Raw genomic sequence first — 15,459 nt, 5'->3', positions numbered from 1 at the left:
CAACACCAGTCCTTGGCTCTGTTTGCCGTTTGTCCGCCCACAGCTCTGGCTGAACGGTTCTGTTCATGTCACCTTCCACCGGACAAACGGAGACAGCAGTCTCATGATAGAAATCCGTTTGTGGCTTTCAGAGCAGCACTGAGCAGAAATACATAAAAATGAATAAAGTCATTTTCAAATCACCTAATTAAATTAACTCTCCTAGATCTGGGAAGAAGTGCATCGTGGTTAAGATGTGACTTAACTGTCTTCTAGCAGCTGATGCTCACTAATGACAGGCAGAAAAATGAGGTGATTGAGTGTTTTCTGCCTCGGACTGAGTTGATGTAAACCCGGTTCTGAAGAGCGGTGGTCATGAGCAGCGCTGACCTCCACGATTAGATCTGCTTTGTTGTTTTCTCTGCGGCGAACACTTAAGGTTCATGAGTGTCAGCGCGCCTGGAGAAGGATTTTCTGGAGTTGATTGATTTCAACCCAAAAGCAGTTCAGTGTTTGTAAAGAAGACAAAGCGCCTCATCATGTGTGTGTCTTTATTGTAAACGTGAACCGACACACAAAACATTTATTATTTTTTTCTGAGGGTCATGTCTGGCCACTCAGCCTTCCTCTGAAGTGCTTCAGATCAACGTTTTAAACTAGTAGACGGGAGAAGGCAGACGTAACGTCATCAATGCAGATTGCCCTGGGAGCCCTCTGAGCGAACTTATGATGAAACAACAGAAGCAAACCTTTGAGGGCTTGTTTTAGGTCAGACGGGGGCTGTAGTCCTGCCTCGCCAGGCCTTCACTCCGCTGTAGAAGGCTCTCGTCCTTTCTCAGGGAACAGAGGAGGGGGGTGACTCTCCTTATAGACTGTGGACAGAATAAAGCAGCGAGAAGCTGAGCACAGCCGCCTGCTTTCCGCTGCTCTGAATCACTTTGACTGTAAACCTTGAACAGATCAACATAAACAGGAAACACAAACATGATGAATAAATGTGTGTAACAGCAGCTGATTACACACCGATCTCTCATTAACCCTCCGCTGTCCCCACCGGCTTTTACAAACCTTGGATGGGAAAGCATTTGTCCTTGGGTGTAATTAGGTGGCCAATTAACAGATTCAAGGTAGGGGGTTCACACACACGCACACACACACACACACACGCACACACACACACACACACACACACACACACACACACACACACACACACACACACACACACACACACACACACACACACTGTCCTTTCACATCCAGCGCTGAGAGAGACAGATTTGTGAGTTCTCAGACGTTTCTGCCTCTCTCTCCGGCTTTGTGGAGCCTCTTTTTCTCTGACGGCTAAAAGGAGGCAGGGAGGAGCATAGAAACCTACCTAGGTCTCCCTGTTGGGCCAGTTCCTCCTCTATAGAAACCAGACGGTTGTATTTAGCCATCCTCTCAGCACCACTCAGACCTCCCAGTTTGACATATTCCAGACCCAGACCTACAGCCTGAAGGGGAGAACAGCAGCGGTCAGGCGGTGTTGGTAGCGACTCGGAGCAGGACACCTTCCTCATCAGCTGGTTCAAGAAAAGCCCAGAGGCCGCAACAATCATAAGCCTGCCAGAGAAGCACCATCTGCTCTACATCAGCCTGAAGTCAGGAAGGTCAAATGTGTCAGACGTTTAAGATAAAGGAGGTCGTGGGATTCGTACCTGCAATTCTTTTCTTCCCTTTTTACTTTAGAGAAACAAATCATTTTAAAACAAAAGTGCTTTGTTGTTTATGAGGTCACAGGGCGTAATAAACACCCCAACAAAAGCTCAGGCCTCAGGACATTGATATATAATTCTTCTGTCTTGTATTTAAATTTCCCCGTCTGCAAAATCCAATTATTGAAAGGTTAATATAAACATTGTAAAATATTCAGTTTGAATGTTCAAATCTGGACATGAAGATAGAAAACTAGATTTCTGATGAAAGATGGAAGCACATAGCCTGGCAAACCAGACTAAATAAATGTATTATTTAGTCTGGCCACGCTCCATTGACGGCTCTCGGTTGTGGGGCGGGTTCTACCGTTGTCTTTCAAATGATCTCCGCATTCCACTGGACAATGAATGTGACATACTCTTGTTTCACTCTGCTGCATCATCCCACCCACCAGGCATATAGAGAGCCCTGATTGGCCCACAAAGTGGATAAAGCTCTGATTTGTTCACTAAACAGATAGAGCACTATGATTGGCCCACCATTATGGACCAATCACAGCTCTTTATGTGTTTGAAACCCCTCTAGAGAGCTGTGATTGGCTAGCCAGAGTCCTGGTAGGAGCTGCGGAGGTTCCAATGGAGCATGCCTAGACCAAACTTTGCAAAGCAAGAATTTAGTCTAGTTCACTAGGCTAGGAGGCACAAGCTAAAAGAATCAACCTTACGATGTCAGAGAATGACGCATCGCTGCAGGGTTCGCCATACGCCGCTCCCATCAGCACCAAACCTGCAGAATAAACACACAGGATGTCACGATGTGGGAGGGAAGGTGAGGGAGGAAGAGCGGATCCTTCAGGCAGGTAAATCAAGCCAGGCAGGACAGCAGCAGACATTTGGTTCCTCTTCAATGGTCAGGAGTGCAGGCACGACAGGGTAGACAGATGTGAACACAAACTGACATGTAACGAGTACGAACCGACAAACACACTAGCAACACACAAGGCGTATGGGATGGGTAATCAGGTAACAAGAGGCAGGTGGGCACAATTAAGGTAAAACCCAAGGCACAGGGGCAAGGGGGGCAACAGGAACCCAGAATGAATCAGAACCAATCAGAGAACTTTTCTCCTAACTGCGTAACTGGAAACATCAGCTCCCTAACCATCAACCCTCCACCTCCATGCTGTCAGTTTGCTGCTCTGAATTATGGGCAGGCATCTCCTCTATGTTCTGATTACATCGTTCCAATAGTCGGTGCTGTTTTAAAACGAACCCAGTAGTTGGCTATTCTATCCAGCCACGTGTGGCGCTAGCGAGCTGTCGAGTCCTTCATTAGAAACAAGAGGAATCCAGGAACACTCTTGTTCAAGGACCCTTTTTAGCATTAAAGGAACAAAAATGTAACTCCTTTACAGCAAATAATTAAACAGAAACGTTTGAAACATCAAGGACGTCCTCATCTTTAATAATTTAGCTAAATACCTCGGTGGTCTGATGTGATGTGGACCATATCGCTGACCGTTGTCTCGTTGACCTGTTTTAGGACATACCCTCGAGCACCTGGGAGGGGCGGAGCCTGGGGATTCTGGGTGATGTCACTTAGCAGTGAGCAGGAATCTCCCAACACCCTGCTGAGCTGCTCCCATTGCTTGGTGTCCTCAAAAAGCACACACACACACACAGGATACATGAGAATAACACACACTTCAGTAAACACACACACACACACACACACACACACACACACACACACACACACACACACACACACACACACACAGGACACATGAGAATAACACACACTTCAGTAAACACACACACACACAGGATACATGAGAATAACACACACTTCAGTAAACACACACACACACACACACACAAACAGGATACATGAGAATAACACACACTTCAGTAAACACACACACACACACACACACACACACACACACACACACACACACACACACAAGGAGAATAAATGTTTGTGGAGTAAACGGGTGACGCTGCTTCTGTATCTGCTGGAGATTAAACTCATTCATAAACTTTAGGACTAGTTTGGCGTTTAACTGACCCGTAAAGTAAAGCCAGCTGTGATTGTTTCACTAACTACTCACACATAAACAGATGTTCTGAACTCACCTCCCTCCTGAATGGGTCGATGAGAGCCACCACAGCTGGGTACCTGCTGATGAGGGACTGGTACAGGTCCACTAACTCGTCTGGACTCTTCAGAACTCCCGTACAAACTTCATACTTCCCTTTGGCCTGCGAGCAGAAGCACGCGGTCTCCAGGTGAACTACTGATGATGAACCTTTGAGCCATTTTTTGAGTGTTTCTGTATAACAGTTATGAGGGACTAGTAGATAACGTGTGTTCTGGAGTTTAAAACCGGAATACCTTGTTGTGGCTGAATAAACCAGTCTGTTCTGTCTCTGTCCTGCCTTCCTGTAATGCTGTAATGGCCGCCGAGACACAGAACAGCTGAGACACTCCTCCTTACATTTGAATGTCCCATCAAACTTCAGCGTCTGCGATATATAAATGTTGCCCACAGAACGCTAGCCTGAGCTATTGCTAACGTCCTTGTTGCAGGAAGAGAAAACAACAACGAAGAATGTTGGCGCTCACGTCTAACGTTCCAGGATGTGCTGGGAAAATCCAGACTTGGAATGAGTGCCAGATAGATCCACAACTTGCCTGTTTAGTTATTCGGATACTAAAACACGGCTTCGGGCAGCCTCGTAGAGCTAACCAGCTCTTTTAATATTCATGTCCTGGCTGAGTGGGCGGAGCAAACCACTCTTTCATTTGTAGAGCTTTCTTATAGGCTTGTATTTGACCCTTTAGCAGGACTCCTGGGCAAGTTTGAGCCCCAACAAAGTTTTGAGTGTTATATAGTCTCAAAGAACAGTTTCCTATTGTGAACAAACAAAAAATATTAGTTTTTATCTGACATAACAGAAGGATGGATGAGCTAACAGCTAGTCTGAGGAACAGGATGGGTTTTTATGCATTTTCATCTTTAACAGAGAAAAGCTGAAAGTCTCATTACGTCTCTTTGGTAAACTCACATAGTCCAGCAGCCCTGGAGCAGCACAGTTGAGTGCTAAATAAACGTCAGTTCCCAGCTCTACCCCGAGGTTCCTACAGGCGTCGGTGATCAGATCCAGGGGCTCCTCGGGTTGGTTGTAGCCCACAGCTGGAGCTCCGCTGTCACACCAGAGGCTGGAGGCGGCCTTGGAGCAAACACAAGCATCATCTAGTCATTACAGTCTAATCTCACACATCCAATAATAAATACATTAACACGCCTTGTTCCTAACATCTCCGTCTGTTGAAAAACAGCTTAGCTAAGGCTGCACATGAGTGACAATAGATAATACGTGCGTATTGAATTAAATGAGGCCACTGGAAGGTTTGTAGAAGCTAAGCGTGGAACTCAACTCTCCACTTCACGTCATAAATGTGAGCTTAGAGGATGCTGAACAAAGCAGGAAATAATTGTGTGCAGCAGAAAGGCCACGTGGAGGATTTAGAGGTGAAGTAGGCCAAGTATTAAACGCTTTAACACGCTCAGCGTTACTTTATGAAAGATTAGCCATGAAGCTGCAATTGTAATGTCCTTTTTATATACATATTGTTAAGAAAAGCTTTGAGCTCTGATTCACGTCTCCCGTGTTTTGTTAGCAGCGACCTGCATGAACTCAGCGTGTCGTCGAGAGCACGGCGTTGTTCCTCACCCCAGCTTTTGTTGAGCCGCTCATTATTCTCCTCATCTCCTCCTGGAGCTCGAGGGTCATCCCGATGATCTGTTCAAGAAGTTCTCAGTTTAGAAACTTCCAATTTATTCTTCACAAACAACAAAAGAAGCACAAAAACGATCAACTCCAAAGAGTGAAAACAGTTCATGGTCAACCGTTAAGTCCAGCTCATCATGTATTAAATTATATATTCATACATTTTATAAAAGAGAGCTTAAACACTGAGCACAGGTAAGTATTTAACTAGAACCAGGACTAAAAAAGAGTCTATTATTAATGTCATTATTTGATTAAAATGATGTACTGGTCTTTCTTTAGCAGTGGCATCCCTGCACTGCCCCGTTTAAATGGACACCATAGCATTTTGTTTATAAAAGCGCTTTAACATGGCATTACAACCAACCAAAGCGCTGTACAAAATAAAACTAAAGCATAAAACAGTCGAGTCATAATCAATTAAAAATAACACAACAAAGAACTGTTCCAAACAAAAACAGTAAAAAATATTAAAAGTAGTCAGACCACAGATTTAGGATGGGAAAACCACAGTGGAAGGAGGGATGACAAACTGTCGATGCTAAGAATGGAAGGCCATGGAGAAGGTGGGAAGCGAGGGTGCTCGTCTAACAGGAAGGGGTAGGGAATTCCAACGTTTTGGGGCACAGATACAAAAAGCCCTTTTCCCGCGAGTCCTCAAACGCACCTCAGGGACGTTGAGGAGGAATTTATCTCCCGACCAAAGAGCACGAGAGGGGTGGGAGAAATGGAGGAGTTTGCTCATATTTGGGGGGGGGGGCGGCTGACTGTTCAAACATTTGAATGCAAGCAGTGCGATTTAGAAGTTGATCCTGAACTGAACGGTTTATAGTTAGGGATTTAGGGTTTATAGTTAGGGATTTAGGGTTTATAGTTAGGGATTAAGAGTTAATAGTTAGGGATTAAGAGTTAATGGTTAGGGATTAAGGGTTAATGGTTAGGGATTAAGGGTTAATAGTTAGGGATTAAGGGTTTATAGTTAGGGATTAAGGGTTAATGGTTAGGGATTAAGGATTAATGGTTAGGGATTAAGGGTTAATGGTTAGGTATTTAGGGTTACACGTCAGGGATTTTTCTTTGTTCTCTAGCTTTGTTAGTTGACGCACGTTTTTTTCCCCGTTATGGACCTTCTTTGCATTTTTACCGGTATGCTCTTGTTTTTACTCATCGCTGTAACTGAGCTACAGGCTCAGCGGTACATAACGCTACTACTCGGCAACAGACCGCTTCTGTTAACCTCCCGCCATGTTTTTGACTGTCCTGAGCGTCTGCAAAGGCATAGAGACGCCGCGCTGAAGTTGCACACGTGCAGTGGGCATTGTTTTATTCCAACAAGAATGGGTGTGTACATGGACAATAATTGGGAAGATGATCGGACACCTCTCTCAATCCGATACAACCCGATCGGGATGACATTTCATCAGTCAGGATCTGGAGCAGCAGGTCAGGGTGGATTAAAGAGGTCTAGAAGGACCAAAGCTGGAGATGCAGACTCTTTGTTCACGAAACACTGTGATTCTACGTTGGTGAAAGATAAACCAGACCAGCAAACTGTAAAGAAAACCTTTCTCTAAACATCTGGCCACAGCTGTGAGTAAACTCGAAGGACCCGGGTTTTAATGAGGCAGTACTTGTTTGACTTGTTGTCCCATTTTGGGGATGAGAATGACTTCCTCCAATAAGCACAGTTTTCCAGGAGATGTCTTCCCACAGCTGAGCAGCGTTACCAACAGGACGGGGATGTGAAACTGACCTGGGGCCTGAACAAAAGTAGGAATCAGTGAACGTGGCTGCTGTAGCTTTTATTCTGTCTGGGTTTTAGTCAAACCTCGTGGTTCCTTAGATATGCTACATGTTTGTAAAGCGGGATATTCTTGACTTGAGCCCCGGTTTTGGCTACAGCCAGCGACACCGCGCCGATGGCCATGCTCCCAGGCAGAACGGGCTCCAGAGGTTCTGCCGGAGGAAGCAGCTTCCCTGCAAACAATAGTCCATCTTATAAAAACACTCTAAAGAAAGGATTTACATATTCACAAGGCTGTTTCCCACCTCTAGTGAACAGACGGTCTAGTTCCAAGTCTCAGTGACACAAGTCACCTGGTTCATGTAAAACTTACCACACCTACAGGACAGTTTCTACTTTAGACTAAAGGATGTTTGTTTCTGGTCTTAGAGCAGCAGAGTGGTGTTACTGGTTAACTGAACCCTTACCGGTGCTCCTCTTGTCTCTAGTCTTAGCAGATGGAGGAGCTGGAGGCTCCACCTCCTGTTTGGTGGATGTGAGACTCCTCTGCTTCTCCATTTCCTGGATGTCTTTGTCCTCCTGGAGACGGGCCTTAAAGAAGTTGCTTCATAATAACATAACATAAAATATATAATTATTAGTATGTAAAGAGAAACCTTTGAAGGTGTGCAACACTAAAAGGATGAGGGAGGTGCCGTCTATCACTGCCTCAGTGCCACGCTCTCGGTCCGCCGCGTGTTTTCCTAACAGGAAGTGTGGATGAAATAAGTCTCCACCCATGCCTTGACTCCCACTTTAGCAAGGGGTTAGGGTTAGGATTTGCTCACTTCCAGTGCCAGTCCCTAGCGGATGAGGATGGAACTGCAGTTTTAGCCACTTCTTCTTGGCTTCAAAAAATGCAGACCAAAATGGCCGCTTGGTTTAGTCTCTAGAAAAGAATGTCTTGGCTAGTAGAAGCTACCAGTTAGCATTAGAAACTCCACCACACAGCAGAACTCCTCCAGACTTGTTATTTGTGAGATAAAACATCAACGTTGCAGAGAAAACAGTCAGTGGTAGAGTGGTGTTGCTGTTAGCCAATCAAACTTGTGTTCTGCCACTCTCTCTCCTCCAGCTGACTCCTTCATGGGACCCAATGCCTCCCTTCTTAACACTCAGCATGAAAGGGTTCGATTGAGGGGTTAAACCACCAAATGGTGCCTGCAGCTCACCGCTCCCCCAGTGGATGGACAGGTCCAATGTGTTTCACCAGTGTGTGATGACTAATGGCACTTTACCTTTAACTTAACCTGCTGAAGGTTTAGGTTTGAGTCCTGCGTCCATCCCAGTCATTGTCTCCATGGAAACATGTTAAGCTTTACTAGCGTGTAACAACACAGAATGCAAATAGGGAATGATAACAGGAGCTTAGTGCATCATGGTGATATGATCAGCTGTGACAAGAGAAGAACCAGATGTTAACTTGTTATTTGCTGTTATATCGCGGGAGTTCTGGAAGCCCGGGAGTTATTGTTGTGTGAGCGGGGAGAAAATGGCGCAGGAATAAAGCTTTTGGAATGAGACGACATCGTCGTGTATTTTGAATTAACATTGGTAGCAGAGGATGGTTTCCAATTACAAAGTACCACCAAAGCTTGATGAAGCCAGGCCATATGAGTGCTGGAAGAATGAAGTCAATATCTGGAGACGAGTTACGGAGCTGGATAAAAAGAAACAGGCACTCGTGGTGGCGCTGGGGCTCGAGGGAAGAGCCAGAGAAACGGCCATGGAGATACCCGCAGAAGATTTGGACAAAGATGACGGTATGGAAATACTGCTTGCAAAACTTGACGCGGTATTTCAGAGAGAAGAGAAAGACCACGCTTATGAAGCCTACTCGTGTTTTGACTCCATTACAAAGAGCCACAGCGTGTCAATGGCAGACTACATTATAGACTTCGAACAGCGTTATAATCGGATGAAAAGGTACAACATGACGCTGCCTGATGCTGTGCTAGCATTTAAGCTTCTAGATACAGCTTGTCTTGATGAGAAAAGTCGACAGCTTGCACTGACAGCGTGCACGGACTTAACGTTTGCGTCTATGAAGTCTGCACTGAAACGGATTTTTGGAGGGAAAGTAGCCGGAGTTTTCAGCAGAATTCAACTGAACCAAGATCAACTGAATCAAGATGCAATTTTCCTTACGGAGCAAAAAGGCCTCAAATACAAACGAAACAACGGTGCTTCGTCACGGAGTGGACAGCAACAACCACTACAAGGTACCAACCCACTTGACAAGTTTGGCAAGCGAACAAGATGTGCTATTTGTCAGAGCACTTATAACTGGGCGAAAGACTGTACTCATCGTAATGGTGACCAAGTAAAGCTAACCGAAGATGGGAAAGTGGAGGAGTGTAACATTACTTTGTACACAAAAGCCTCAATGACAGACTCTGAAATCTTCCTGACTGAAGCACTGGGGTCGGCCATCATTGATACTGCATGTACACGCACAGTTTGTGGTCAGAAGTGGCTAGATATTTACATGGGTGGCCTCAGCCAAGGCCAAGTAAACAAGTTGTTGCAATCAGAAATCCCCAGCTCCAGACCATTTCGCTTTGGAGATGGTACTGTAGTGTATTCCAGCAGAAAAGTGAAACTTCCAGCCAAGATTGGACAAACGAAATGTGACATTGAAAGTGAAGTAGTTTCTGTTGACATTCCACTATTACTGAGCAAAACGTCTCTCAAGAAAGCAGGGACCGTTCTAGACATGGAGAATGGCAGCATTGTCATGTTCAAGCAGCCTGTTCCCTTAGAGCTCACTAGTTCGGGACACTATTGTGTGGACATTAGAGATGAAAATACCACAGGAAGCTGCAATGAAAATGAAGTTCTCATGGTAACTGCTGAAATGTCTACAAAAGAGAAACAGAAAGTCCTTGTGAAGCTTCATAAGCAGTTTGGTCATGCATCTGCAGAGACGTTATTGAGGCTCATCCAAACTACAGATAGGCAATGTGCAGTTATTCTACAAGAGGTTGTTCGTGACTGTGACATTTGTCAGAGATATTGAAAAAACAAGCCAAGACCTGCTGTTGGTCTACCCCTGGCTTCTGAGTATAATGAGACATGTAACCCAGAAGCTAGAACCTTAATGAGGTATTAACTAATTGGCTTACTAATATGATCCATCCTCAATTTAGATAAAATATAAAATATAAATTAAGGAAATTAACAATACTAATTAATAGATATCTAATTAACTAATAGATAATTTCATAATGAATTATTGGAAGGGTGAATAACTAAAATAACGAGTTTAATATTAAACTCGTTATTTTAGTTATTCACCCTTCCAATAATTCATTATGAAATTATCTATTAGTTAATTAGATATCTATTAATTAGTATTGTTAATTTCCTTAATTTATATTTTATATTTTATCTAAATTGAGGATGGATCATATTAGTAAGCCAATTAGTTAATACCTCATTAAGGTTCTAGCTTCTGGGTTACATCCTCCCCCATTAAATATCATGCACGTCCCTGTGCATTGTTTCTACGGGGTACACAACTTCTTGAGTAAGAGAGTCAATAAAAGCTTTATTAAGTCCTTGGAAAAGGGACCTAACTATGGTCACTAGTGGATTGCCCAATTGAGAGTAAGTTAGTCTTTGAGGAGGCTGACTACTTCGTTCAGATCTCCTGACATACATCTCTGGTTGCACAGTATCATGCTCATCCGTTTCGGTTTGATTCTCAACTGAGACAGGACGAAGTGAGCTCTCTGTTTCCGACAGAGCTGATGAGCTATTCTCTAAGACTTTGGTCTTTTCAGATGTATGTGTCTGATCGTGTATGATGGGTTCAAAACTTACATCACGTTGCTGCGACTTTAGGACACCATCCAATTGAGGTAGGTTTGTGTTAGTTTCATCCCCCGTTTCTACGTCAGGTAAGTATACTTCGTTTTTTTTTCGTTTTTTCAGGTAAGTATGTTGCTGCTTCTTTCACTCTTTCAGGTAAGAATGTCGCAGTTTCACTCATTCTGTCAGGTAAGAATGTTTCGGTGTTGATGCCTTTGTCAAGTAAGGACAATTCAGCATTTTCATTACCAGCTAAGGTTGGTTCCTTGCGATCCCCTGTGTGTAAGGATAGTGTGTTTTGTTGTTGAATATTATTTACCGGTCCTGAATCTGCTATGAGTTCCCTATTTGGCAAGGTGACCGCTATTTGATAGGATGGTCGGTTTAGCACTTGTGGAAGATCAGAGTAATAAAACTCATCTACCTCTTCGTCAAGTGGCTCATCTGGGTCAGGTTCTAAGGCTGAACTCTGTCTTGTATGAGGTCTGCTAGGTTTCGTAACGCGTTCTGTTTCATTTTCTAATGAAGAGAGAAAACCACAAGGCAGTAAAAGATCTCTGTGGAGTGTTCTGTTGGGTCCTTCTCCGTTCTCTGGTTTTACAGTGTATACTGGCAAGTTTTCCATCTGTTTGAGAACTATATACACTGTTTGCTCCCATTTGTCTGCTAATTTATGCTTTTCTCTTAAGCGAAGATTTCGGACTAAAACACGATCTCCCACACCTAGTGTGGACTCACGAATGTTTCTGTCGAACCGTTCTTTGTTCTTCCTCGCTGTTTTTTGAGAGTTTTTTATGACAATGTCATAACTCTGTTCCAGATGACTCTTCAGTTCTTTAACATACTGAGAATGAGTTATAGAGGGCTTGTTCAAATGCGGTAACCCAAAGGCAATATCTATAGGCAACCGAGGCTGCCTACCGAACATTAGCTCGTAGGGAGAGTATCCCGTCACGTCATTTTTTGTACAATTGTACGAGTGAGTAAGTGGTTTTACAAAATCGTGCCAGTGATGTTTCTCAGTGGCTTGTAAAGTTCCCAACATGCTGAGTAATGTACGATTGTACCGTTCAACGGGGTTGCCACGAGGGTGATAAGGGCTCGTTCTGACTTTACGGATACCAAGTAAAGAACAAAGTTCCTTGATTGTACGTGATTCGAAATCCCGTCCCTGATCACTATGAAGACGCTCAGGAAACCCGTAGTGGACTAAAAAATGTTCCCACAGGTTCTTCGCGACGGTGGTGGCTTTCTGATCTTTGGTTGGGATGGACACTGCATACTTTGTAAAATGGTCTGTAATCACTAAGACATCTTTAGTGTTCTTACTGTCTGGTTCTATGGAGAGAAAATCCATGCAAACTAACTCCATAGGTCTGGTGGTGGTAATACTCACCATTGGAGCAGCTTTGTCAGGGAGGGCCTTCCGACGGATACATCTTTCGCAAGTTTTAACTTTGATTTCGATATCACTAGCCATTCTTGGCCAGTAAAAACGGGACCGAATGAGATCTGTCGTACGTTCAACCCCAAGATGCCCCATATCATCATGTAGGCTTTGCATGACTGTTGAACGTAATGAATCAGGCAAGACTAACTGCAATGATGTCTCTGGTCCTAATTGGCGTCTCCGGTACAGTAAATCATTTTGAAACTCAAACCGTTTCCACTCTCTCAAAAGGTTAAGAACCACCGGGGGTTCTGCAATAGTATCAGTTGGCGGTTTATTGTCAGTCATAAGCAGCTGAATGACTCGGCCAATGGTTGGATCTTTCCTCTGCAAGGAGACAAGGTCAGCATGGTTATACTTGGGCACAGCAAAGAAACTGTCACTATTGTCTTCCAACTGGAATAGGTCTGGAATGGCCGCTGCAGACATGGCAAGTGACTGAACTAAACCACAAGGAGAATCAGTCTCATCCAAGACCATGTGCTTTTGGCATGTTGCCTTCACTGCTTCGGCTTGAAGTTGAAGCTCGACTTCTTTGACAGAGGATAAAAGATGAGATCGGAACTCATCTAGTCGTTGGCATTCCTCAGTGAATTTTGAGTTGTCTTCAGGTTTATCATGCAGCCTCCTAGACAGGCCATCCGCGTCAACGTTCTGTGTACCTGCACGGTATCTGATGTCAAAATTATAGGTGGACAACGCAGCTAGCCAACGATAGCTCGTTGCATCGAGTTTTGCCGTTGTTAAGAGGTAAGTTAACGGATTATTATCAGTAATGACAGTGAATGTGTTCCCATACAAATAGTCATGAAACTTATCTGTTATGGCCCACTTTAAGGCTAGAAACTCCAACTTGTGCGCAGGGTACCTAGTTTCACTAGAGCTTAAACCGCGACTTGCATAAGCGATTACCTGTGTGACACCGTTTTGCACTTGGTATAGCGCTGCACCGAGTCCGGTCGTACTAGCATCTGTGTGTACTAGATATGGGAGTTTTGCGTCAGCGTAGCCAAGAACTGGCGAAGTGGTAAGTTTTTCAATAATAGTTTGAAAGGACTTCTCACAGTCTTGGCTCCAACGATTCCCAAAGGGTTCTTTGGGGTTCAAGTACTTTGATCTACATGGTGGTGTTTTAAAGTTTTTCCGTTTGGGTGGATAACCAGCCGTGAGAGATGTTAGTGGCTTGACAATATTTGAGTAATCTTTAACGAAGCGTCGGTAATAACCGGTAAATCCTAAGAAAGATTGGAGTTCCTTCAAAGTCTGAGGCTTCGGCCATGTTTTGAGTGCTTCCACCTTATCTGGATCGGTTTTTATGCCATCTCGAGATACTATATGTCCAAGATAACGCACAGATGTCTGGAAAAAACGACACTTATCTGGTGATAGCTTGAGTCCGTATTCTCTAAGCCGTTCAAGAACGTGAGAAAGTCTGGTTTCGTGTTCTTCCAAGGAGTTGGAAAAGACGATCAAGTCGTCTAGGAAAACTAACACTTCCTTCAGATTAATGTCCTTCATACACTTTTCCATAACCCGTTGGAAAGTGCTTGGAGCATTTGTTATTCCTTGTGGCATACGGTTAAATTCATAAAACCCAAACGGGCAAACAAAAGCAGTTTTAGGTTTATCCTTTTCACACATCTCTATTTGATAGTAACCTGACTTGAGGTCCATCACAGAAAACCACTGTGATCCAGCGAGAGCAGAAAAGGACTCCTCCAAGTTAGGCAGGGCATATGCGTCGCGAATGGTTTGCAGATTAAGCTTTCTATAGTCTATACATAGACGTACCTCACCATTCTTTTTCCGAACTACCACTATTGGTGAGGCAAATGGAGACTCCGACTCTCTTATTATACCGGTTTCCAAGAGGGCTTCCAAATGTTTTCTCACGGCTTCATAATCATGTGGATGGATCGGCCGAGATTTCTGTTTGAATGGGGTCTCGTCTTTTAAGTTGATGTGATGTCTTATCTGTGGTGTATGACCAAAATCAAGATCGTGGTGCGAAAACACATCGGAGTAAGTGTTAAGTTTGTTGGTGATCCTCCCTTTCCATTCTTCGGACAAGGGCGAAGTACCGAAGTCAAAACTGAGAGGAGGGTTTGAAGGTGAAGTCTGTTGCTGCGAACTACACGCCGCAAGTACTTTCTGATCACTTTTGTCAGGTTCTGGATATGGCATAACACGATCGGCTTTAACTAACTCAGCGATCACACAGTTAGTGGGTAATGTGATGTCATGGTTAGTTTCGTTTCTTAGTACAACAGGTACTTTGTATGGACCATGTGAAGGTAAGGAAATGAGGCAACAGTCTACAATTATACCCCCTGGTAGAGAACCATTGGTGGGTTGTTCAATGAGTGCATAAGGCTCATGCTTGTTTTGGCTGGGTTGCATAAACCCTTCTAGTAACAGTTTTTTATTTGCAGGGATAACTTCTTGGGTTCTCCCTCGAAGCTTCACCACACCAACTCGTCCATCTTTGCTTTGTTTTTTTCTGACTGCTAAGGCTTTTAGCACGTGTTGGTACCCATAAGAGAGTGCCTTGGAATCAGGTAAGTTATTGGCAGACAATTGCTCATACAAAGGATCGAGTGTGTTTGTGCCAATGAGTAGTGGTGTATCAGAGTTTGAGCTTATATCCGGAACCACTAACGCAAGGGTAGGTAACTCAAGTCCAGACTGATCGAGCTCTTTTGGAAATGTGACACTTATCTCTATGTATCCTAAATAAGGAACTGCTTGACCGTTTGCGCCCTCGACTTCTAACAGATTACTGATGGGTTTAATTGAGAGGTCAGGTAAGTGTTCTTGGTAAAAAGAATTGGCAATGGTGGTTACCTGGGACCCTGAATCCAGTAAACAATTACATTCAACACTGTTAACTGAGACTGTAGCTGTGCATCGCCCACCCACTAATCTTTTGGGAAGTTTTG

General features: G+C 44.1%; 1 protein-coding gene across 2 annotated transcripts in view; it reads right to left on the bottom strand.

The window, feature by feature from the left end:
* Nucleotides 1-513: 513 nt before the first annotated feature.
* Nucleotides 514-15,459, bottom strand: part of eno4 (enolase 4) — a 28,569-nt gene continuing 13,623 nt past the window's right edge. Inside the window, exons 4-13 of one of the 2 annotated variants that reach the window (XM_054734398.2) lie at nt 7,686-7,822; nt 7,303-7,451; nt 7,106-7,234; nt 5,418-5,486; nt 4,749-4,913; nt 3,816-3,941; nt 3,159-3,324; nt 2,402-2,463; nt 1,358-1,475; nt 514-851 (exon numbers count right to left, since the gene is read on the bottom strand). In XM_054734398.2, the coding sequence (XP_054590373.2) occupies nt 784-851; nt 1,358-1,475; nt 2,402-2,463; nt 3,159-3,324; nt 3,816-3,941; nt 4,749-4,913; nt 5,418-5,486; nt 7,106-7,234; nt 7,303-7,451; nt 7,686-7,822 (1,189 nt within the window). In that variant the 3' untranslated portion in view covers nt 514-783. Of the gene's footprint in view, nt 852-1,357; nt 1,476-2,401; nt 2,464-3,158; nt 3,334-3,815; nt 3,942-4,748; nt 4,914-5,417; nt 5,487-7,105; nt 7,235-7,302; nt 7,452-7,685; nt 7,823-15,459 lie in introns of both variants that reach the window. The other variant, XM_054734397.2, reaches the window with a different exon arrangement.

The sequence above is a fragment of the Nothobranchius furzeri genome, chromosome 12 (assembly GCF_043380555.1).
Source record: "Nothobranchius furzeri strain GRZ-AD chromosome 12, NfurGRZ-RIMD1, whole genome shotgun sequence".
In the NCBI taxonomy this organism is placed as follows: Eukaryota; Metazoa; Chordata; class Actinopteri; order Cyprinodontiformes; family Nothobranchiidae; genus Nothobranchius; species Nothobranchius furzeri.
Note: the sequence above shows the minus strand (reverse complement) of the source record. Positions and strands in the feature narration are given on the sequence as shown.